Genomic DNA, 25,015 nt, shown 5'->3' on the forward strand with positions numbered 1-25,015 from the left:
GTTTATTAGAATCTAAAAGGAGGCTCGAACGACTTAAAACCCCATTTTCACAGGGAAATTAGTTTTCAGGGAAAGATACATTGTTCACATTTGGAGATGATGAGTTGGTTTTGTACAGAGGGGAATTTTTGGGTGGGGACTTTTATCAGATCAAGTCGCCACAGGTAGTGGGACGTTACACGCTTTTTTGTGTTTGTCTGGATTAGTTTGCAGATCAAGCCGAGGATAAACAGCCCTTTGTCTGTTTAGACTAATTCTCCACACTATGGAGACTTGAGAGAGTGCGTGCGTGTGAGAAAGAGAGGTTAAACTAGCAATTCCTTCGGAGATGTTAGGAATTTTACAATATATCTCACATATAAGCATTTTTCCTTGAAGTGAATACATATGAATTAGAAAGTGCCTGCATGTGCGGTTTCCTGAGTTTACAGCCAGTCAATAAGACTCACCCTGAACTCACGGATAAAGATGCTTCTGACTTATTCATCTGCAGTGATTTCACTTTATTTAAAACTTTATATTGCCAAGATATTTCAAAGAAATGCCACCTTTAGTAACTGGCAAACTGTGGAGACTGTATTCAAAGACTTTTTTTTTTTTTCCCCAATCTTGCTGTGCGCGACCCTCAGCATCCAGCCCTAATGACTTCACTGCGGCTGATGCGTGTCAATAAACTGAAAGCATTTTTTATTTTGTTTCATCTCAAGGAAATTCATATATTCTTACATCCTGCAGCTTCTGTTGTGTTTATTGAAGAAGATGGATGGATTTTCACAAATATGACAGAGGAGGCAATGGAAATTGGGGAGAGTAATGAGCGGTGATGGACAGATGGAGCGATCCGAGTGGAGGGAGAGGCTGAGGGGATTTTTTCAGTTGGATAGACGGATGAATGGATGACAGGATGGAGGAATGCAAATTAACACGTTGCAAACAGAATTTTGAGGTAGACCACGTTCTGTTTTAATGCGAGGGGAGATTTTTTTTATTTTTAAAGGTAAAAAAGAAATAAAGATGGAGAGAGCAGAAGCAGTGTGGCTGGACCTCAGTCACTGCCTCTTGGGTTATTCTTTCTTCCTCCACCTAATCAGGCTTTCCCTCTTTCTTTTCTTTATTTGTATGTGATGATCTCTCAGAACAATGTGAGATAAAAGGTTAAGAGACTTCCACAAAGACAGTAAATTACCGAATGTATTTTAAATGCAGTACATGTCATATAAATTTGGTATATTTCAATATTTCCTGTTTTGCCATGTGTGCTCTGTCATAAAGCGTATCTTTAATAATTGTTCCCAATTGGCCACAGTTTGTGTCAGCTGATAACAAGGCGAGATCCGTCTTCTTCTCTTGTACTTGTCAATTATCCCGTCTCGCAGAGTCTGATGATGAGTCTGATAAGGGTTGGTGCGAGAGCGCGAGCCGGGAACCTGCGGATGAGTTACTGATGGGCAGATTGTGGAAGTGATTGAAAGGATGAGATGGGGGCTGAATTACAGCTGGAGTAGTTGGCAGCGGGATCGTGTCCTTGAGCCGAGACTTTGCGAAGAGAATTGCAAGACGCTGTAGATTGGTGACATTAATTCACGTATTAGCTTACCTGTCACACACCCGGGAGGACATCTGGCCACAGTGGTAAGTTTAAGGTAAATGTGTCTGGCGACAGAAACCCGGACGCTCTCACACTCGTGGCTCGCCGCCGCCGCCGCTCATCTATCTCAAACATTTGACATATTCCCTGGAAACCAACTAGTATTAATGCTTTCAGGTAGAAAAGGAGCTGTTTGTGTGCACTTGTACAAAAAGAGAGGAGGGTGTATCTGTATGTGAAAGAGGCCACACTCCCAGTTGTCATTTTTAGAACAGCTTGTAGACAAACTCATTACATCCAGCACCTGCTCCCGTCACGTATGCTTAGGGTGTGGAAATCTGCGTGGGACGGATGCATGCAATTCAAGTGCGTGAATTCTCCATAATTTACCCGCGGTGGTCTACCTTTGAGTTTCCTTCTGGAGTGAGTAGAAACCCACCTGGCAACACGTCGATGTTCAAATCATCTTCTCCCCCCCCCCCCCCCCCCCCCCCCCGTCATGTCCGAGCCGCAAATGAGTAGCAGCAACTGCATGACCGATCTTTTCCCAGAGGAAGCAACCTAAGAGACCCTTGAATTTGCTGTCAGTTTACAGAGAAGACAGCCAGACTGCCAGTCTCTGACAGCTCAAAGGCTTGAAACCTGTCGAAAAGGTGTCACCCAGCTCCACCATGCCTCGGCTCTCAGGCCATTCTTGCTGCTCCAGACCTTTTCCCTTCTCTGTGTTTTGGAGCCTGGAGCCGAGATGTCTCGGTTCATGAATTGGTTAATTCACCAGGTGCTTTGCGTCTTTGCATTTTGACATTTGACCTTTGATTATTGAAGTTCAAAAGCTTTGTTTTCAAGTGACAGTGAATATATGTCATTATTGATAATCTGATGAACAAACTACCCTTAAACTGCAGTGACTCTCATCTGTGGCGGTCACTGGACCAAAGGCATAACAGTAATAGTAACAACAATAATAATAATTCCAATTTATTTATTTTAAAGAAAGCTATAAATTCTGTAGTGACGTAAAAGGAAGAGCGGAAAAGTGGAGGGAAAAAAGGGAAGCAGGTTCCTACTGTACTCTTAATGTATTAGGAGCTAATCCTCCCCTATAATTTGACGTGGGGATTAGGAGGATAATCCTTCATGTCTTTTCTTTTCCTCCCGTCCTCGCTCCTTTTACCTTTCTTCTCATTTTCTCCCTCTTACTGTTCTGTCGCCACGAGACGCAGACAAGACAGCGCTAAAGAGAGAATCAGCGCCACAATTAGTGTGTGTGTGTGTGTGTGTGTGTGTGTGTGTGTGTGTGTGTGTCTGTGTGTGTTCACTTGTGCGTATTTGAGATGAAGTCTAATGGGAGAATCTGAGAGGCTGAGAATAATTAGCTCCAGCCTAATGCCAGGTCAGCCTTTTCTGGCACTCGTCTGGATACCGAGCTGTGTGAATCCCTCATTTGTGTGTGTAGGAGTGTTTGTTTCGTTTCTGAAATTTCACGTCGCCCTTTTTTCGGCGAGCGCTCGCCGCCACACGGTTGTGTCCTCCTCCAAACTGTTTACATCGAGGTGAACAGTGACAAACAACACTGTGGTTATGGAGTTGATTCTTTCCCACTGCCCTTGACCAGTCTCTTAACATAGAGAGCAGGAAGATAAGAGAGGATTTACACACAATACCGAAGCCATTAGCGTCTGGCTTTTTCTCTGGCCCCCCTCTCTCTGGGGTTTGTTTAGTGTTATCAGATCCACTGGGATGTGTGGATGGCAGATTGAATGTCCACAGCCATGGAAAAGGCCAAGGATGTCTAACCTCCTATTCACACACTGCTCGCCCCATCAACAGAGGGCCCTTTGTCCCACAGCAGTCAGCGAGATGGACAGTACAAGATAATTGCATTCGGACAATAACCCTCTCCTCTGTTTGTTTGAATGCGTACAGTCTCTTTGGGATGAAATAGTAGACGAGTGTGTCTCTGCCAGAGCAAGGCAGAATGAGTGATTCTGTTTGTGCGTCTTTGTGCGTCTCCGAATTTCTCCATCTGTATGCATGTGTGAATGAATGGGCGCGATAAAAGATATTTTGAGCTGTGTCCAATGGCGCGCTGTAATCGCCCATCTCGGAGGTTGTGAATGGTGACTGGCAAGGACTAGACAGTGAAGTCATAACTTGACTGATAAGATTCTTCAGGAGCTGCTGTTGGATCAGGAAGCCATCTGGAGAGACAGAAGGGAGGCCGAAAGGACATGAAAGACTCGGACAGCAGCATATGAACTGTTAACTCCTGGAAAAAAAAAAAAAAAAATCTCCTTTCAGCCTCATGATGTCAGTTCACTGTAAACAAGCTGCTTTCTGCTGGTATTCATGATATTGGTTACATGTGTGTGGATATGTTCTTTATTGACCCCATACCGATGTAGTGTTCAGGAATTGTTCCACGAAAATACTTCACAAAAAATGGCTCTTTACAGTCGGCTTCTCGACAAAACCAGAGCAGTTGAAGCATGAACAAGCGGAGCCAAACTACGATGCTGCCATGATAGGTTGGCTACCCTTCTTCATGCCCTTTAAACTGGAGATGAGTGATTTTTCAGAATGCGTTGTTGGCCTCCACAGCAGAACTTCATTAGTGCAGGTGCACGGAAAAAAGCTGGTCCCTTTTTCCATACAGCATGATTTAATATTTAAAGCTTTCGAGAATAAATGATACGTTTTTCCAAAGAGTTTTGTTGAAATGCACACTTTACATTTGAGGTTATTTCATGTGTAATAACAACAAAGTGAAAGTTTAAAAATATTCAGTGCACAATCAGTTATGATAGTTTCAGACTATATTATGAGATTTACCAGCTATTTCAAATTGAGAGCTCGCTTATAGATCCTTACAGTTGGGGGCTGAGGCTGAAGACACATCGTTTTTCCATTTTGTTTCAAAAAAAGTCTGTCAGCAGCCCTGTTTAGTTACAGGACGGATTACGATTTTTTAGGGGTTCAGTTTTAACAAACAAAACTAAAATGCGGTGCTGGGATATTAGGTTATTGTCTGATTAAAGTTGATTACAATGTTGCAGTTAATGCCCAAAGCAATGATGGCAATCCTTACAATTTTAATGCTGGTAACTGAATTAATTACTATTACACAAAACATTTTATTTGTTTTTGTGTTAAGAATGATCAGATGTGAGAGTTTAGCAGTCAGCAACATTATGTTGACATTTATATTGAATTGGAAATATTCTATGCAACTATTTACAAAGCATCCCTGATGGACACTGGATGTGATAAATTAATTGATCAGTCAACTAGTTGATGGTGCATACCTCTTTTACTGTCACATCCCACACACTGACACCAAAAGATAATCTGTGGTATCACATATCACCAACTTGCACATTTTTCTCAAATCCAAACTTGTAATCTGTCCACGCTGCTGCTGATGTGACGAGGCGTGCCCTGAACTCACCAATGAGAAGACCAAGAAGCAATCATGTGTGCAGCCAATGCTCAAGGACTTGTAGTCAGTCATTCGCTGTTACAATGTGACAATGTTCCTGCGGGATTCTCAATTTCTGAGGTGGAGAGAAAATTCCCACCTGCTGCCATGCTTGATGGAATTGGTTGAGTTAAATGCCGAAAAACTCTTTCCTGCTCCTATTTGGCGGGTTGGAACGTGCTCATCTTGAGCCGTGGGTGTAGGTATACCATATCTTTTGGACTAAGCCGGAGTTTTTCCATGCTCAGACCAAACCGCACTGCTGATGAGTTTGAGAACTCACCTGTGAATTCATTACTCCAGCTCTCGATGTCATCCACAGTAACAGTTTCTCAGCTCCTCACTAGTCTTCACACTTTAAACTCTTTCTGATGAAGTGTTTCGGTTTGCATCTTCATATTTTAACATTTTTTGTTAATGTTTTGCTTTTTAATTTTGGCAAACACGGTCATAATGGAAGTTCTTCCTGTGCTACTACAGCAGAATTCTGCTGTCACGCAGCACCATTTGGCCGTCTCCAAATGGAGGTAGTGATACATTTTGATATAGAAGTCGCTTCTTGATATAATTCATATGACCAGCCAAACAATTGATAAAGTGTGACTTATAGTCTGGAAAATACAGCATACTAGATGGACAAACAACCCAATATTACCGCACTTCCAATCTTCAACAGATGGACTGAGGACTCATTGTAAAATGCGACTATACATCTTGTGTGAGTTCACCCTTACATCTATGAATGTTAGGCCTTGACTTTGTTTGATTAATTTCCTAGTGTTCGTTTGGAGCATGTCCAGTGTCCACGGCCAGAATAATATCCACTCAGCCTGAAACTCTCAGACCATTGCTTCGGTCCAAGACTGCACAATGAGCATTATTGAAAAGGTAGTTTGAATAAACTGTGCATCAAATCGCTCTCGAGAGGAATACAAAAATCAACACGTCTGGTGAGAGTGTACTTCTCAGTTACATCTTAGTCTTTTTTAATTCATTCAGCCAGGTGTTGATCTTCTGAATGGACTACAGAGTATTGAATTTCCTACAAATAAAAAGAGGAACTCTTCGAACTGCCACTTACGACTCGGAGAGTGTAACTAAAAACTATTTTGCCAAAGCCCCCCGCAGCTTCGGTTTTGGTGAGCTTTCATTTGTTATTGGACTTTCTAATTTTAAGGTTCACTTGCATGCAGTCATTGATTTAGTTCTTTGTTTACTTTTTAATTGCTTTGTTTGTTTGTCGCGGTGATTATCATATATCCTGAACTGCCGCATTCCTTCTTTCGGTCTCTCCTTCCAAGAATTAAATTAACTCTGTCTGTCTGACCATTGCGGTTTTTGACCGAAAGCTCCAACACTGTGAGTCTTCTGTACAGTATAATGTTTTATCATATGCGATATCCTCTGTTTGACATTGCTCCATGTGTTTCTTAAGGCACAATAAAGAGACGGGAGAGGATTGTTTTGGTTCTGTAATGAATAGAGTGGCCCGAGAAATAATGTCAGCCACTGTTGTCAATTACCGCTGTTCTGCATGAGCCGTGCCTGACAGAGAAGAATCACAGCCGGCGCCTGGATTACTTTCTCGCCCGCTCCGCCTTTCCTTCCTCCTACTTTCTCCCCATTCATTCCGCAGAGCCTCGGCTCGCTGTGCCTCCATCGCCTTGGCTTTCGGCTCTGCCTTCCCTCCCAGATATTTACCCACCCCCTTTAAATCTTGTTTATGTTTGGCTGCACCTTTTTAGTTACATTGTCAGTGTATAAATATATTTCTGTCATTCTCGTATTCCTGTTGCCCTCCTGCCTCCGCCCCTCCCCTCCCTCTCCTCCCTTCTCCTCCACAGAGGGTGTAGTGGGGTTGACAGGCAGTGAGCTCACAGTCGTAACCTCCCTGCCACCATGCCAGGCGAGGCACCACTTGAGGGTTTGGCTGCAGATTGAATAGCTCCCAGAGATGTCATATCCAGACAGCCTCCCTGAATTACATTTCCCGGTCTTCCCTGCGTGGCTGCATCGCATGCCTCCACCACTCCAATAACCCAAGGTTGCCATCCTGCTGCCCATTCCACTTTCCCTGTATTCAGATTCTCGAGCCCCTTTTCCTCAGCCCCCTCCTCTTTGTTACCGTCTTCGGGGTGTGTCCCTCACAGATATTATCCCTTCATCAGTTGTCGAGCAGTCCAACCACTGTGAGGCAGAACAGCAGATGGGCCGTCTGATTGGCTGCCAGTTCATGTTTGTTTCCGTGTTGTCGGGACGTCAGATGAGATAAGACATTGTTCTGCTGCATTTGTCATGTTCTCTCCATGGGCTTCATCAGAAATGAGAAAAGTTTAGGTTCTAGGACATGCGGTGGAACAGATTGGCCCGTGGCTTTTAGAGGTGTTGAGTTGCATAATTTCAAAAATACGAAGTAAAGACCATCTGCCATTCTTTTACAGACTCGTTGTACCTCAGCTCCATCAGTGCTCAGAATGTTTAACGATTGGAAATGTAATTTTACAAATTGCCTTCAAAATATAGACTTTAGATCACCCATGCAGACAAATAGGCATTCTGATGTTAGGATTTGAATGAAAACACCACTTTTTATGTTCAGATGAACATTATAATAATCTTAGCACATGTCTGGCTCAAGCCAGTGATTGTCATTGTGTTTTCCTTGTTGCTGTGTGTGTGTGTGTGACCTGATCTGCCCAGAAGATGGATTATGTGAGCTGGTGGAAGGAGGAAAAGATCTCAGTGAGAATTTTTAATGTGAAGGAGTGAAAGAGAAGCTGCATTCCCAAAGCTGCCTCTCAATAAATTGATTAATGAAGAGCGGCCTCAACTGAATGGATTACACACACTCATATGCATTGCTTGTGCTCGCACACACACACGTAGAAAAAAAAAAACTTTGAACGCTGAATACAAACATCCGAGTGCACCCTCTGAAAGTGGATGGAGTTTGGCTTTGCGCTCTCACAAACAGGTGGTGGATTAGTCATTCAGAAACGCACGTATACAGACACACACATACATACATACGTAATCACACACACAGATACCTCAGGTGGTGGAGTGAGCTTCCATGCTGTGTGGATTTGTATCGAAGCCGAGACATAAAACTGAACTGGCAGAATGGGAGCCGCACCACTCCAACCCTCCAGTCTGCTGATTTGGGTTGAGTCTCCATACACGTGTAGGCGCACATGGTTGCTTCAGAGAACAATGTATGCAGAGAAGAGTTTTTTTTTCTTTTGTGCACAAATGTTCATATTTTGACTGCGTTTTTCAGACCAACCCTATGGCTTTTGGCAGAGCCTTTTCTCCACTCGTCCTTGATTACGAGCTGGATGCAGGAGAGTGCTGAAAAGGAGTTGGATTACGCAGCGTATTATAGCGGCTTGAAATACGTTGGACTTTATGTGCATGCATTATCACCCCGCACAATTAGGATTGTCTGAATTTACTCGGGATGACATCAGCTCTCGTGGCAGAGGTGATGAATGAATCATGGTTCGGCGTTTTTTTTTTTTTTTTTTTTTTACTACCTGCATAAAAAAGGGGGACCTGTACAGAATCAGTTTCATTTGCGCACACACATTTCTGTTCACACACATGCAAGCAATTCTGCACCGGCCTGTTCAAGTGACTGTAAGTTTCAGGGTATGTGGATTCTTATGTAATCACAGACATGCCGACGTCACACCGATGCTTATCCTGGTTGTTTATGGAGGTGGAAATTAACATTTTCTATGGTTGTAGCTCTTATTGGAAGGGATGATACGGACTATAAATCGACTTGATCTGCGTACAATGTCATGCCGTATTACACACCCTCTCGCTGTGGCTTCGCCTCGCAGTGATAGCGATACCACATCATTGCGCCGGCACACACGCTCGCACACAGTTGGCTCGCAAACCCCAGCCGCACCGCTCCCCGTGTTGCCTGTCTCCGGCCCATGCTGAGTGTGTAATGAGCGGAGCTTGAGTAAGATTAAGGGAGATATTGTATGGCACTGGAGGATTGGTTTCACTTTGAGCCTCAGTGTTTGTGGTGGAGCGCACTCCAGTGCTTCCGCTGGCTGGCTGAATGACCAGCAGGATCCCCACTGTTAGTCTCCTGTCATTTGTCATAGCATTTTATTCGACACTGCTAATGTGTTTTGAGGCAAACATGTACCACCCGTTGGGGGATTTTTTTTTTTCTTTCTTTCTTTCTTTTTTTTTTTAACTTTGGAAATGAGAACGCTGTTGTAAACTGTAAAGAAGCACACTGGGATGGTGTTCATGAAAGGATCAGAGACTGTGGTAAGGAGAAAAAGATAGTAAAGGATAGTCTGAGGCTTTTTTTTTTTTACTTCGATGGAGAAAGGCAGACCTTGGATTTGTGATGTGGTTTTCTGGCTCCCCGTGTAGCAAATGAGGAGGGCAGAGGGGAAGACATTGTGAGAAGAAGACGGTGTTATGGAGAGGAAGGAATCAAAGAAGGCACACGGGGTTTTGGAAAGCAAAGAAAGGGGAGACCAGAGAGAAAGAATAAGACAAGAGTAGGAAGAGATAAATACAAACAGAAAAGTTGAAAAATGGGAGCATAGAGATGGGACGTTCAAAAAGGGGGGTGAAAAGTAGGTGAAGCGAAGGGAAAAAAAGATTAAGGGGGGAGGAAAAAGAAACGATCTAAGCACTGTTATCATCTGGAATCTATAGAGAATAGATGGGCAGCATGAAGAGGCTATAATCACATCCATCAACAACAGCATCTATTAAAGCCTGTTCCTCTTCTACTTTGTCTTCTTCATTCCGTCTCTCGAAAACCACCAGTTCTGGTCAATTCTTCGGCAGGCTAAATGAAAGATCTTTGTGAGGATGAACCCGTTGGCATCAATCGTCCCGGAGAGTAAAGAGAACAAAGAATTCTCATCTGGCTGCGTCGTCCTGTTCTTGGTAGTTTTCAGGTGACTTCAAACTTCAGAGGAAATGACAGAATGGATACATGAGAGCGTGATTTACCTTCCTTTGAAAATGTTGCGAATAAAAGTATAGAAGGTTGAGATTTAGTGAAGATTATAGTACACCTACATTTTCTACCAAATAGATTTTTGCCCAAGCACTTTCAATTCAGAGAAAAGCAGCTGAATGCTGAAAACTGCAGCAGACAGTAAATAAGGTTCCCGTTTGACATTAATAGTTCAGAAAATATGTCTCGTAATAAAGTGTGAGAAGAAAAATGACTAGAAAGTCCCAACGTGCCAGAGTCCATACTGAAAACTAATTACAGGAACAAACAATAAACATAAATAATAAACAAAATTAAAAAGTATGAATTCACTTCTGAGACACAAATCTATTTTTTAAGTCAAATATCTCATGCAGTAAATCATACACAGTGTATATTTTAGATGCTAAACCCCATTCTCAGCCCTGCCTGCTTTGCTTGTGATAAGCCACTAGGAGTGTTTGCTGCTACGAGAGCGCCTCAGCAAATTCACTTTGCTATCAAGCTAATAGGATTTTGTTTTGTTCAGTCCGTGCTAAACGTCGCGTCTGTGGGTACGAGCAGGAAGAGATGTGATGATGAAGAGTGTATGAGGCAAAGAAAACGGTGGCTTTGATGGGGGGGATAGACTCTATCGCGTCTTTTGCCACCTCATCCCCCCCCCCCCCCCCCTCCCCCTCCCACGATCTACTCCTCTCCCTCATGCCCATATAGAAGGAAAATATCCCTATATTTTCTTGGCGTGGGATCAAACACGTGTTCCGTTGAGAAATTCATTTAGCATACTGGCGTTTTCAGGGGGTGTTTGGGCCAATGAGCTTATGAGCCGAGCAACATCTGTTTTCATGAATACCTAATGGTCGTGTGTCACCATAGTCAAACGCCTGCTCCGAGAGACGCTCCCACTGTTATTACCATCGTGGCTATTTAGCCACCAGTTTCTCATTAGGACGTTTGTCTCTCATGTCCCTCATGGAAGGAATGATTGGATTAGCAGCTAGGCTTAATGTATGTGCAACTGAAAAACCTGTCTTATGTTTGGACCAATACATTTATGGATTTTGTTGTGGTTTATTTGTCGTGTGCCATGTGTTTTATTGGGACGATGATGTTAATAGGGTTCAGAAGCCGCTTTATGTTGTAAATCATAGAGGACAGTTCAGTGATAATGTGCAGTCGGTGTGAGGACGGGAAGGAGAGAGGGATTACTGCTTCCATTAGACCTGGCTGTGGAAGGAATTTGTGCCGGCAAACTTCTAGTTTAGGGCTTTGTGGAAGAGCAATTGGCAGGAGACTACCTCTATTTTGTCGATGAGTCTTGGTCTTTGAGGTTTCTGGGTAGAGGTTACGAGGAGACGGTGAATTTCGCCGTGGGGTGAGATGCTGGCGCGAACGACAAGAGTTAGTATTACGCTTGCACGCACACAAATATTTCACCGAATTTCTTCACCTTGTTGTCTTCCAGCGCGCTGCGGCGACCTCCTCTTGGCCTCATTTGGAGCTCGGTTTTCCTGGAACACCATTTTCCAACTAAGCAATCTTTCTGTGTGTATGTGTGGCAGCACCGATGACTGTTATACTAGACATGTTGAAGTGGTTTCATGGACGACTAACGTCTCGTAAAATGATGAGACAGAGTGTGTCAGTGTGATCTGGCATAGCTGTGGTTGTAGTGCGGTTGTCGCGCTTGAGCCCACTAATGCGTCCTCCTCCTCCTCCTTTCTGTGTTGTCTCCTTTCTTTCTCTCACTTGATATTTATGTACACCCTTCCTTAATGTTTTTTTTTTTTTTAGCTTCACAAGCTGTGGGACCATAGCGCGTTCACTTGGTTAATTCTCAGTAGAGTAATACAGCGAACGACAGAAGCCACAGTGTGTGCAAAAAAAAGAAAATAAAGGGATCGCGGAAGCCATGCTGCAAAGCACACATTTTCACCATCGATCAGCGAGTCTGTCCAGTTCGGTGTCTACTGTTCCCGCTCTTCCAGAGTCTTTAGAACAGTGTGAGTCCATTGATTAGGCTTCGTCATCCTGGTGTGTGAGCTGGTAAACCAGTGCGCCTAATGAAGCCGAGTCCATCCGACCAAGCTGCAGGAGCAGCGAGCGCTCGCACCAGAAACGCAACAGCTCGTTTGTTCTCAACAGGAGCCGACTTATGAGGCAAATTCGCCGTAATTAAAGCCATTCCGTTGTAATTGAAGCATTCCTCTCTCTATCGTAGTAGCAAGGAAATTACATGCTGCAGTATGACTTGTTGGGGCCATCGTGGAAAATTTGTTGTGGTAGGATTCTGTGCCCTCCCACCCTTCCATCAACAATCCCGCCCTCCCCACCACTGTTCCCGCTTCATCCCCCATCTTCTTTCCTCTTCATATCCATTAGCCTAATGAACACCCTCCAATTTCCTGCCACCGGGACAAACACGGCGTGCAGCATTGTTCTATTTTCTCTGTTGTGTATGCGCGTCCAAATGGCGTGCGCACACAAGCTTGTGTATGTTTATCGTGTCTGCATGTGTGTTTGACAGAGAAAACGGGCAGGAGAGAATGCCTTGATAAGCTCTCATTAAAATAGATGGCGGTAATCAAAGTGCAGGGCAATTAGCCACGGCTGAGTGGGCGGAGGGTGTACGCCGTGTGCCACTGTGTCAGGCCTATCGGTAAACATCATGATAGTTCACCTCTCTCCGCATGTGGACGCGGAGCAGAGGAGCTACAGTATGCAGCCCTGAGGGCCGCGCTCGCCTCAATTTATCACCGTCAGACTGGCTGTTTCCTTCAGCGCCTGAAACAAGGCTGTTATTAGCTCAAACTCGTTGGTTATATGAACATCTACAGAGAAATCATGTTTATTCACTGTGCAGTACTATTATATATGCTTTTACAGAATTTCACAGGAAAGAAAAAACAGATATAGAACTCCTTTTTTATCATTATTATTACTTTGTCCTGTTAGTCTAGTTGTTTTGAGGGAAAATTGATAAAATCATTAAAAGAAGATAAAGTAATGGTCACTTCAATATCACAAGTCCCTAATTTTCAGCCCAAGATGTTCATAATGAGGCCAGTATTGTGATTCTTGTTTTATATATTCTCAGTAAAAAGTTCTTGTTCAACCATTTGACAAAAGTGAAAATTCATCTGAGAAAAGTGATTTGGGATCAGGAATCCATCTGTCTATCCATGTTTTTAGACTGTGAGAGGAAACCAGACGACCCGGAGGAAACCAGGTTTAGGAATATTAAAATTATTTTGTAAGGATACCAGAACAGGAGATTAATTGCACCATAAAAATGCAACATGTGATATGCAGTTTCTTGAAATCGATCACAGATTACCCTGTGTCAACTCTTTGTGAAACCTAAATGAAGTTGCCAGATGGAAACCATAAATGAAGAACTGGAATACGGCAGTAGCATGCAGAGCAACTTGAAGACATTTTCCTCCTGCTCTTTGCTGACCTTGTGTCTCGGAAGTAACAGAGTCACCCAGAAAGCTGCTTTTATTCCCCAGTCCTGGGGAACCATTTATAACTTAACTGTTTGTCTCACACAGGCAGAGATGCACCAACTTTCTCTCCTGCGTGCACACACACATACGCGCGCGCACACACACACACACACACGCACACCACTGTGTCAACTCAGACCTGAGGCTGTAAGCGTTATCGCCATCTGCCATGGGGCAATGCTCATCTTCTCCTGAGCTATTTATTGTGTCGTGGCTGCAGAGGGCTGACCGCCGAGGCAGATAGCGGGATGGCATTGCGTTACAGAACCCGGTTGTTCATTTACAGGTGAGTATCTCACTTGCATGCCCTCAGGGAAACTGCTTGGGCGCAGCGAGGAGAAGCAGAGAGAGGACGTGCGAGGGGTGTCAGGCCGGTTCGCTCTCTGCCGGCGCCCGGGAAGCCGCCTCGAAATGCTGTTTGCGTATGTAGATCACGGCGGACCGTCAGTGTTGGCAAGGCAACAGGCTGTCCATTTGGATGAACTTCAAGTAAATAACTGCTACTTAACCCCGCAAAGTGCTTACTTGGCTTTTTGTCTCCGGTTTTTGATAGATGAATCGACCGTTTTGTAAGTGACGCTTATTTTTTTTTTTTCTGCAGACGTTGAAATTGTTGGCAGATATTGTTGGTAGTAACAGCCGTGACTTTACAGATTGTACCAAACATCTTTGACAGTCTGACGCAATTTTGAGTATTACTTTACGTGCGGCAGCTCAGAGTATGATTCCTGCTGTTTTCTTTGCCACTTACCGGAGTTTTAAAACTGTTCTAACCTGCAATTACAGCAGGAGAAATTACTTTATTTAAAGAGCATTTAAAGAGCAAATTTCCCTCAGGATGAGAGGACGCGGTCCCTCACATAACAGCCTCGGTGCTTCTGCTTCGGCCTGCAAAATGTGCTCATTTGGGCCTCGGTTCTCCTTTCACAGACAAAACAACAACAGAAGAAGAAGAAGAAGGAAAAAAAAAAAAGAGCCCAGGTTGAGCCGGAAAGCCGAGGATGATGTACATTTATGGCTTCAGTTATGACCCCATCGGCACATTTTTGAGCCGGCCCGATGACAAGCTGCTGGAATGCCCTGCCATTTTGCAGAGTCGTTTGAAAACATGATTAACGGCGGCGGAGCACAATAGGAATGCGATTCTCATTCGAGCAACGAGTGCGGCAGGCTAGCCTGGGAAATCATCCAGGCCCTAATTGCCGAAGCAGACCCCGATTCAGACGGCTGGAAGTTACACACATTTAAGCACCAAGCGCACACAAATAGATACACCCGCGTCAACAGGGACGGAAAGGCCATCGTGCATCCTCAGCCGTTAGTTCAACATAACCAAAAGCAAACTTAAGATGGGGCCCAACATGCGATGAAATTTCTTGTTGCTTTTCAATATGCTGCAGTAAATTGCATCTATTGTGTTTTATTTGACAGCCAAGCGCAGCTCCTCATAAAAATATGATAATGCTGAACTATTTTTTTTTTTTTTTTTTGTTCAGTGAGATTTTTATTAGATGTTATGAAGTTAATTTTTACTGCACCAGAAAAAAAATTGGTTATAGGCAATAAAAGGAATATATAAAATTCAAATGTGGTCACGTTTTACATAAGAAAAGTAACTTTTCAAGATAAAAGTGAAGTTTGATGCGATTTAGTCGTTGTTTTTAATTTAAAAAAAGAAAAACGGTTTTAATTGTAACTGATCTCAGCAGCCAGACGGTCCAGGTCGGCACATATTAGACGCAGATCAGCTATTTGAGAAGTGAGCACGCTCCTTCTCATTCAATAAAAGCTGCATTTCTTCATTTTAAGATTGTTGCTTCTCTTCAATATCAAGTATTTGCTTACTGAAGAGCTCTTTTGAGGTATTGGATATTTTTATAACCATTTATATTACCCAATGAAAAAAACTTTTTTTTTCTTTTCTTTTTGCTCAGGAGATTCCAGAAACTCAGTGTTGCACATTGCCTGAGGAAACACAGCTCTGCCTTCTTACTCTTGCTTATGGATTTATGGGCGATATAAAGAAAATTTACAACGAGAATCATTTTGCAAGAGCGTTCTCCACAGTAGTATAAACCCTGTCTTGCCTGGCTCTCCTCCTCTCCGCTGCTCCGCCCTTCCATTTCATTAAGTCTAAAGACAGGCATGGAAGTCTGAAGTCTTGTCTGTCACCGCCGCTGCCGCCTCCTTCTCCTCCTTTTATGTTTTCAACCTCTCCCCAGACCTTCAACTGCTTTTCTTTATATATTTCATGGCTACTTTCTTTCTTTTTTCACACTCTTCTTACGAAAATCATCCATTTCTATTTCCCTGCTCCTTTTGTGTGGCCAGACAGCCATGTAATTGTGGGCCGAGTGAGGAACGGGATGAGACGGAGGCTTGTGTTGGTCGGCGCTGCGCTAGTGTACCTACCTACAGCCATTCTCCCAGCAGCGGCTTTGTTCCTGCCCCATTGTGATCGGCTAGCTAAAGAGAAGCGCTACACATGTTGCTTGGCTGCAAGACTGTCTGCAGCCTTTGTGATAAATGCGGACCTCTGTTTCTCTCAAGTATTGTTGCCATTCTTCCCCTCGCTGCCTGTCTGCTTGGATACCTCTGGCTGTGCTGCATAAAAGAAGATTAGCTTCACCTCTGCGAGACACATGCGCGCATTCACCGCGAGCGCAAACAACACTCAGCGTAATGGCGCAGGCACACAAACACTTTGCCGTCCGACGTCTCGCGTCTAACTGTTTAGGCTCTTTGAGACTTCAGGGTTTCATTTACACGACTGGGTTCCGTATGCTTGGAAGTCTGCCAAAGTTTTTTTTCTACTGGCATAAATTTGTATAAATGAGAGGATCAATGATCAATCCCGTGAACTCGTGTGATCACTGGAACATTAAAATTAAAAAAAGGGAGCGCTCAAACACAAGATGCAGGGATAATGGCGACAACAGATGTGGCTCTAAAAAGTCTAACTCTGCTTTATACAACGTTTGTTCGACGTGAGTCTGGAGCCAAAGACAGTTTCCATCTTGACCTGTTCAATAGTTCATTACCTGCTTGTCATAGTTCATTTGCCTGTTAGAAAACAGGCTCTGCACACTGTGTGGTGTCCAAACTCCTTAAATGTGTGTCAGCACCTTGGAATTATCATAATGACTTCAAATAGTTCTGAAACACAAATGTTTTGGGGGTTTTTTTCTGTCACAGACTCGGTGCCTTCTTTCCGTGGTTGATGTTCCCTCTCTGTCTTGTCAAGTTTTACATGTATAGCTTAAAAACAAGCAAGAGCTCAATTTTGAGAATGCAAGAAGACGGAAGTAGGTGTCTTTCTTCAACTGATGAGTTAAAAGGCAGAACTAGAAATACCCAAAGAGGAGTTGATTGAGGAATCTATTTCAGTACAGTAACAGTGTTTGCTGCTTTCCAGCAGTATATTCACACCTCAACATCCTCAGAAAACAAATGAGGTTTGATCACATAGTGAGTCTTGATTAAAGGGTGATCACTGATCACTTGATCAGATTTCGCCACTCGTATAACACACTCACACACACAGCTGTGTTTCATGTTCTTGCACACACAGGATCCAGTCACAGCCACTTACTTGCCCTGCGCCGTGCTTTGTTTCTGAGCTTTCAGTGCTTTTTATAGAGCTCAAATAAAAAATGTTGCTCGTTGGTCAGTAATTGTTGGAGCAATATTTTTTTTTCTTTGGATCTTCAACCTGTGGTTAAGGCTGCAACATGACCACTTTATAAAGGATGTACAGAGTGACTTTTGAAGGGTTTTACTAGTGTTTTATTAAGTGTACGGGACCCACGAGGGCTTCTTGGCACACAAATAAAGGTTAAAAGGAGCCTGCTTCACTATCTGAGCTTTGACTCAAAAGCCCATTTTTCACAGCCTCAGTATTTTCAACATTGATCGGTTACTGTGCTGCTTTATCACTTACGTGTTCAAAAGCTGATCTTAGCTTACAAGGATTCATGATATTTATTACCTGCAATTGACATTTTATTAAGATGAGTATGTTAATATTAGTTATGTTTCGAGATAAGTGGTAACCGACAATATTTTTCTGGGAAACAACTTTTTGTTTTTCATCTTTACAGTAGTAATGAAGTCATTTAAGAGTTTAATGGTCTGGAAATAAGTTTAGTTCGCATATTGAAGTATGGATGTTTATAAAACAAAGAGGCTCTTTGGTCAGTGGCATTTTTCCCTTAGCTTCCCTACGTAACTTATCAAACCTTTAAGCCTCATTTTCATGCAAAGATCCTGCTAAATGTTTTCATTAATCATAAGATAAATCAGCAGTGATGCAGCTGCCGTGGTATCACTGGAACATGATTAAGTTCTCTTTTTAAAAATGAGGTGTTTTTTTTTTCCCCCTCTGTTTATATGAAATAATAGAACCAGCGTCTCGGACTTAAGGATTCTTCAGGGAGATTATTAAATAGTTGCTTATTCTCACAAGTATTCAACACATTATTTGCTCAGCCAAGGGATAACTAACATTTTATGTTAGTGAGGAGCACGCCTTGTTTTTGTTTCTTTGTTTGTTTTTTTTTTGTTTTTTGTTTTTTAAAGCATGATTTTAGCCTCTGTGTCGGTCAGGAAAATCACAAAGAACAGAATCATATGTCGATCAAGCAAAACTTGTTTAGTGTTTCGGTTCTGGTTAGTCAATGACTTTGCATTGAAAACTTGGTGAACAAATGTTCAAGGAATATTTGTTTCTGCCAATTTTAAAATCAGGGAAAGAGACAACAAGCAAAGTTGTAAATGTATTTCCTTTGGATGCAGAATAATTGAACGAAATAGAAATTTTGGACACTATTTGAAATGGATCAATAAATATACATTAACAGGCTCCATATAAACAAATCAAATTCCAGTGTTGATGCTGAAGTTTTCCACTAAATTGTGTTTTAAAATGGTAATATATCTCCATAGCACCCAGTAATTTCAGTGATAATAATCCAGTTTTTCGTGACTATTAATTTTACTCTCTGCTTTCTTATTGTTACAATGGTTTCTTCCAAAAATAATGAAATAATCTTGTTAGGTAAGGCATCCTCCTGATCCCCAGAAAGCTCCAGCCTCAGGGGAGGCCCGCCTCGTTCTTCACAACCAGTCACGCCACGTATTTTTTGTTATTTCATGGCCTCTTCGAGGAGAGAGGACGCCTGGCATGCGAGCCGAAGCCGAAGTTTTGATTTTGTGTTTTTTGTGTGTGACTGTGAGAGTGATGGAGCGAGCGGTGACAGTTTTACTGTTTACCTGGGGCTGTTTGCAGCGGCGGTGCGGTGACAGTAAGTCGCACACTGACCTCGGATGAATCTGCTCCTCCGCCCGCTTTCCTGCCGACTGGTCGCGTTAATCGCTCACTCATGTAGGACTAAGTTGCTCAGGAATGTTTCTGTGCTTATTTGAGTGGCCTTGAGCTGAGGATTAACTGCCTTCACAGCAATCACAAAGGACATTTTTGAAATATTTTATGCATCACTGAAATTGATAACAGAAATCTCTTCCCTCTGTGAGAGAAATTTGCCCGACTATCTCATCATATTCACTCATGATCATCATTTCCACCTCATGTATCGACGATTTCCTTTGTTTCTTGTTTTTTTATAGTTCATTTCATCCTCATTAACCCCATTTCAACCTTGCACAACTATTTTTGTCGTCTTGTGTGCGATTATTTCTTCACTTATTCCATTCACATATCAACAGCTTTTCTGACACTTTCCATTCTGCTGCTTTCACTGTTTTCCAGCCTTAACTGTGCTTCGACTCACGTCTCACACTGTATTCTCATCAGCAGGATTTTTCTGTCACTTCATTAGGCCACCTCCCATCCTACCTGTTTTCCCAATCCCCCGTCCCTCATCTGTCCGTCCTGTCTTTGTCCACCATGATGCATTTTGCTGCTGCCCTCCTGCCTCTTCAAGCAACTCCACTGTTGACAATCTTTCTAATCTCTCACATTTCTACTCTTCCTCCTCTTCTTACTAGTGTCTCCCAGTTTCTCCTGCAGTTAACGTTCTCTGCTGCACCCCTGCGTTTTATTTCTGTATTTAATTTAAACATGAAGGAATCTCCTCCGTGCCTCCATCGGGATGCGCACCTTACCAATCGGAGCTTTTTGTCACACGCGTTGTACATTATTAAAAGATGTGATCACTAATTCATGCTCCTATGCCTCATGGGGGTTTGATTCTTCTTCAGGGCCTTTCATCTGGCTTCGACCATGCCTGAATCAGCTCACCTCAGCGCCGTCTCTTTTGCCGTCTCACTTCCTGTCACATCGCCTCGGTCCGGCCCCATTACCGGCCCCTTACTTCTCCTCTGTCAGTCCAGCCTCTGCTACTGTATCGAGAGTTCCACTTACTCCGTTTCCTTGCTGTACCCTCTTCCTGTCTCTCGCCTCTTTCCCTCCCTCATTCATTGATGTCTAATCTAATTGCTTTTGCTCTGACCCTGGGGACCGGGGCACAGTGTAACAAGCTCCCGGAGGATGCATTCTGCCTCAGCCTCTCCTTGTGGCATCCCCGAATCGCGGGTTTCTGTTTTATCTGTTTCTTCAGCCGCACTTCCAAGTGCATTCATTCATTAGCAGCTCTAATGCCGGTGCCCCAAAGACACACAGCGTGATGCCGTGATCCTCCAGGCTCAGTGGAATCGTTTCTCAGACCGGCTGGCCGCGGCGCGAGGTTGGATCAGGATTGATGGATGGAAAAGACAAGAGGAAACATGGAGCGAAAGGCAGAGAGAAAAAGTAAACAGTGGAAAAGGAGAATGAGAAAGTTGGAGAAGGGACAACCTGATAACGTGGGGAGGCTCACAGGACCACTGCAAGAAACATTTAATAGAAAAAGGCGAAATATGAAGATGCAGCCCAGTGAACTAAAGCGGATAGGCCGGCACTCATTTTACCAGCTCCTGCTCCATTCAGAAACAAGAAATGTGACACACATTTTTAAGTTTTCTTTCTCCAATATCTTCTCTTTCCTGATCTTCTGGTGTGATATGTCACATGTCAAGTGGCATCCAGGAATTATGTCACCTTTAAATGAATCCTGGAGCCGAAACACCAACTTCGAAAATCCTTTTTTTTTTTTTTTTTTTGCTTCCAGTGGAAATTGCTAAATCCTGAATTCCCTGTCGACGCGCCACGTATTTTCACTCCCGCTTGCTTGATGGTGCGCATGTGGCATGAAAAGCATGAATGGAGCCGAAGCCGAAATTCTCTCAAGACGTCCTCCTGCTTCTCTTGACCTGCGGCGAGATAAACCGGTGAAATCGCAAGCGTGAGCAATACATTTCGAAATGACCTCGCTCGTCAGCCATATTGCATATGCGAGCGCGTCGGGTGCCGTTCCTTAAAGAGTACATCACAACAAACTCCTCAATATTGTTCTCATTTTCACCCTGACATGAATCTCATCGACAGCAGGCAGCTCGATACCGTCATTTCAACCCCCACCTCTGTTTTCATACACTCTCAGCCATACAGCTGCGTGCATGGGCTTTCTTCTTTATTCTCTTCTCGCTCTCATAAATTTTCATGATAGCGCACCAGCGTGAAGATCAAAACATTTTCTCCTGAAGGTTAATAGGTCAAATGCGTTGATCAAAATCTCGTTGTTGCACGCACTCCTCTCATTAGAGGCATTTAAAGAGAATCATTTGATACAGATACTCTGATCTTCCCCTCGGCCCTCCCTCGTGGATAGTCCCGACACGCACACACACACACGCACACACGCGCGCACGCACGCACCAACACAGGCACGCGCACACATACGCAAACACTCTCCGTTGGTCCTTCGGGCTCAGGCGGTGGGCTGCATGCAGATATCACTCTTTGAAGTGTGCAAGCCTGCAATTAATGTGTGCGCCTGTGTACACGCTCACGTGCGCGCACGTACACACACACACACACACATACACACGCACCCATGCGCTCCTGCTGTCTCAGTGCATGCTTCTTTAATCACATCAGGTGTTTAATTATTAATGTGTGTGTTAAAAGAAGCAGGGGCAGAATATGTGAATGTTCTGACCCTGCAGCAGTGCTGTTTAACCTTTGCAGTGGAATATTTTTGAAACTAAAAAAAAAAATAATGCCTGACTCTGAGTGTGTGTTTTTCTTTTATGACCCTGCAGCAGTAGTGGTTAACCTTTGTTGTGTGCGTGGTTATATGTGGGAAGTTGTTTATCACAGAGAAAACTGCTAGTTTACATGCATTTTTCTTAAGATGGTGAAAACATCGTTCAAACAGAAGTGAAGTGAAGCATCCTCAGTGTCCCCGGCGACCACTTAACCATTTGCTTGTTTGTTTCTGCGTCTCTCTTCAGGTGCGTGGAAATCATCGCCAAGGAGGGGAGAAGTCTGAAGGAGCTCTATCTCGTGTCTTGTAAAATCACAGACCACGGTAGGATACTTTCCATCACTGTCCCTTTGTTGCAGTCAACCTCCAGCAGTATTAGCATAACCATTATTGCCCACATTCACTACAATGATTTAGCACTCATTTGATTTTACGGCTCTCCCCTTATGAGTCTGGCAAACAGTAAAAATGTTATTGAAAAGTTCCAGGCAGAAGTAAGTCATGTTAGTTCGATCTCCTCTGTGGTGTTCGAGACGTGCGCTTTCTGGAGGCGCAACGAAACAATGAACCAGGATCATTTCAGAATGTGCTTGCAGACTTTTTTGCGAATCGTACATGAGAAGTGATACACACACAGTGATATTGTAATGTGACTCCTTTGCTGTTTTTGAGCTTGTCGTGTGACTTATGAGACGGCTCCTCGCAGGATTTCTTTGCATTCTGTGGTGTTTGTGGATTAGGGGTGTTTGTCTTGTCTGACAGGAGACATACATGGCGTTTCCCTTCCCCGCATACAGGCAGGCTGCTCTTACTGTACATCCCTCTGGCGTCGTTTTCTCTTTTTGTGTTGTTTACTCTACCTTGCTGCTCTGCTTGATTGCAGTCTGCCATATGTTTTGCAGGATATTTCAGTCTTTCATCCACGACAAGCCACAGTTGGAGTTCCTCAGTGCTGACTAACGCTGCCCGCGTGAATTATTCGCTACTTTCTGTGGCAGTGTGTGTCTGTTGGGTTGATACATTGCTGTTGTGTGTGTGTGTCTGTGTGTGCGCACGCAAAGGTAACCATCAATTTCAACACCACAGTTTTTTTTTTTCATGTCTGTCTTTTCCAGTGTTATTCAGAAGCACAATAATCTTATTTTCTTGGTCATTTATATTATAGAAAAAAAATGCTAGTCACCTTCTACTTATATTGGTTTTTAAAAAAGCATGTTTTTACTTTTTACAGCGAGGCCTTTTTTTTCTTCATCTTTGGTTAATGTTGGCATGTCAGTGTCTACAAAAAATACTTTTATCATTTGTAAATTCAACATTTTACAAATGAATTACTGAAAAATAATTGCTCTTTTTTACTGTCCAACTTCAGAAAGCAGCAGAATTTCACTTGATGTTTCCGATTTCACCTGTAATCTGTGAGCCGATCCCTTCTCAGTTGTTTGTTTGTCTGCTTGCTGTCGTCTGAGTGATTAGTCCGTCAGAAATGGCAATAACAAAGGGACTATTGTGATAAGAGAGCGGCGAGCCTTGTGCTTGTTAGTCTCAGTGTTTTCTCAGCAGCTTAGGGAGCTTAGGCTGGGTCGCCATCTGATTGGTGCTGTGGGCCTGCAAATCTTATTGAGACATATGTGATACTGTGATGCACAGATGAACTTGAGCTGTACGAGCTTTACATACCGATGTACTTGAGCAACATGGGCCATAAATCAACATATCAGACTGCCTGAGCATATGTTCGCGTCTATTCATTGAGATTTCCTCCTGAAGTAGTTTTGTTTTTTTTCAGTGCATTCATCGTCTTTGTGTTACTTTTTTATTTTGGTGGCCGCTGATCCGAGTTCAGAGTCTCATGGAAAATGCTGTGGGATCTTGATTTAACAACTATTATGCTAACTAAGGCGAATCATTGTGGAGAACATTTTGGAAGTGCAGATAAAACAGAATTATTATCAGGCTAAAATGAAGTTTTTATGACGTCTTCTCCTAAAACGTGGCCATGTTAGTTTAGACTCCAAGTAGCTGTAAAGTTATTGGAACATTTTACTGAATGTTATTTTAATGACGTCAAAAGAAGAACTTCAAAAAAATCTGCTGATATTTTGGGTTGTCCAGTGGTTTAAAAAGAGACATTTCTGCATTGTGACCATGTAGCAAGGTATAGGTGACATATTTAACTCACATAACCATTGCACTCATTGTAGCCCAATTTATTATCATTTATTCACCTGACCAAGTAGTTTTGGTGCTTTATTTTAAATAACACAATGTCTTTGCAAAACACACAACTAAAGCATTTCTTTCACTTTTGCTCTTCTGAAGAAAAACAAATGGACAACACTGACTCTTTTATTTGCTAAAAAAATATGTATCCTGTCACTTAAATGGTGAGGAAGTGTTAGTCCTGTAGTGGGCGCTGATGAATACTCTTCCTCTCTGGAAAGCATAAAAAAAGAGACATATTGTTTTCCTCCAGCAGGGTGTCGTCTGCTGAAGGGGATGCACATCCTTGCCTTGTTTCAAGTGTTAACAAGATCCATCCCGCAGCCTTATTGATTGATGCTGCTTTAGCAGACACTCGTAAACAAAAGAAGGAAAACATCAGTGCAGTGCTGTACATTGAGGAGAACAGTTCCTGATCATATAGGCCAGAAATTGATTCTTGTTCTTTGGTCTAAAGGTTGTGTAACCACTAAGATCAGGACCAGAATGAAATGAAAAGATGTTATACATTGTTATAATTTTGGGGCTTTTATAACTGGAAAGGCAGAGAGTCGACCTCCTGGTGAGGTTTTGGAGGAACATAGAGCTGAGTGGAAGTAATGCAAACCTAAAACTCACGTCAGCTTCAGCAGATAGTATCACTGTACAGTTGATTTTACTCTTACTCACTCAGTTCACTCCATTCACTACTACTGAAGTCATCGTTTGCTACTGTTTATGTTCCCAATTTAAATTGATCTTTATAATGGTCAGTTAGTTGATTTAAGACAGAAACATCATGCTTTATATCAACATGTTTACCACCCTTGACATTTGTATAATTGACTATTTGTCTCAGAACTGCACTTTAAAAGTGTTGCTTAGTTTTTATTTTCTCTATCAAGTTTTATTTCCTTTTTTCCTCTTTTTTTTTTTTCCAATACCAGCTTCACATCTCCTCTGCTGTGTTTATAAAGGCAAGTGAAATGTCTTAATTTGACAATACCATTGAATGGCTTTAACAAGAAAGTTATGCTTTAAGCAATTTTTTAAAGCACTTGACAATCTTTTCCTTAACTTATAATTATATGCAATTTACTCTAAGAATTCATGATTGCTATTTAAGTAGTGTTAAAGTAATTTTGAATACAT

General features: G+C 42.8%; 1 protein-coding gene across 1 annotated transcript in view; it reads left to right on the plus strand.

Annotated features, from left to right (window-relative positions):
* fbxl17 (F-box and leucine-rich repeat protein 17) overlaps positions 1 to 25,015 on the plus strand; it is a 207,891-nt gene that overhangs the window by 121,284 nt on the left and 61,592 nt on the right. Inside the window, exon 9 of the mRNA XM_030105542.1 lies at positions 21,912 to 21,988. Within this exon, the coding sequence (XP_029961402.1) occupies positions 21,912 to 21,988 (77 nt within the window). The remainder of the gene's footprint in view (positions 1 to 21,911; positions 21,989 to 25,015) is intronic.

The sequence above is a fragment of the Salarias fasciatus genome, chromosome 12 (genome assembly GCF_902148845.1).
Source record: "Salarias fasciatus chromosome 12, fSalaFa1.1, whole genome shotgun sequence".
NCBI classification, from domain to species: domain Eukaryota; kingdom Metazoa; phylum Chordata; class Actinopteri; order Blenniiformes; family Blenniidae; genus Salarias; species Salarias fasciatus.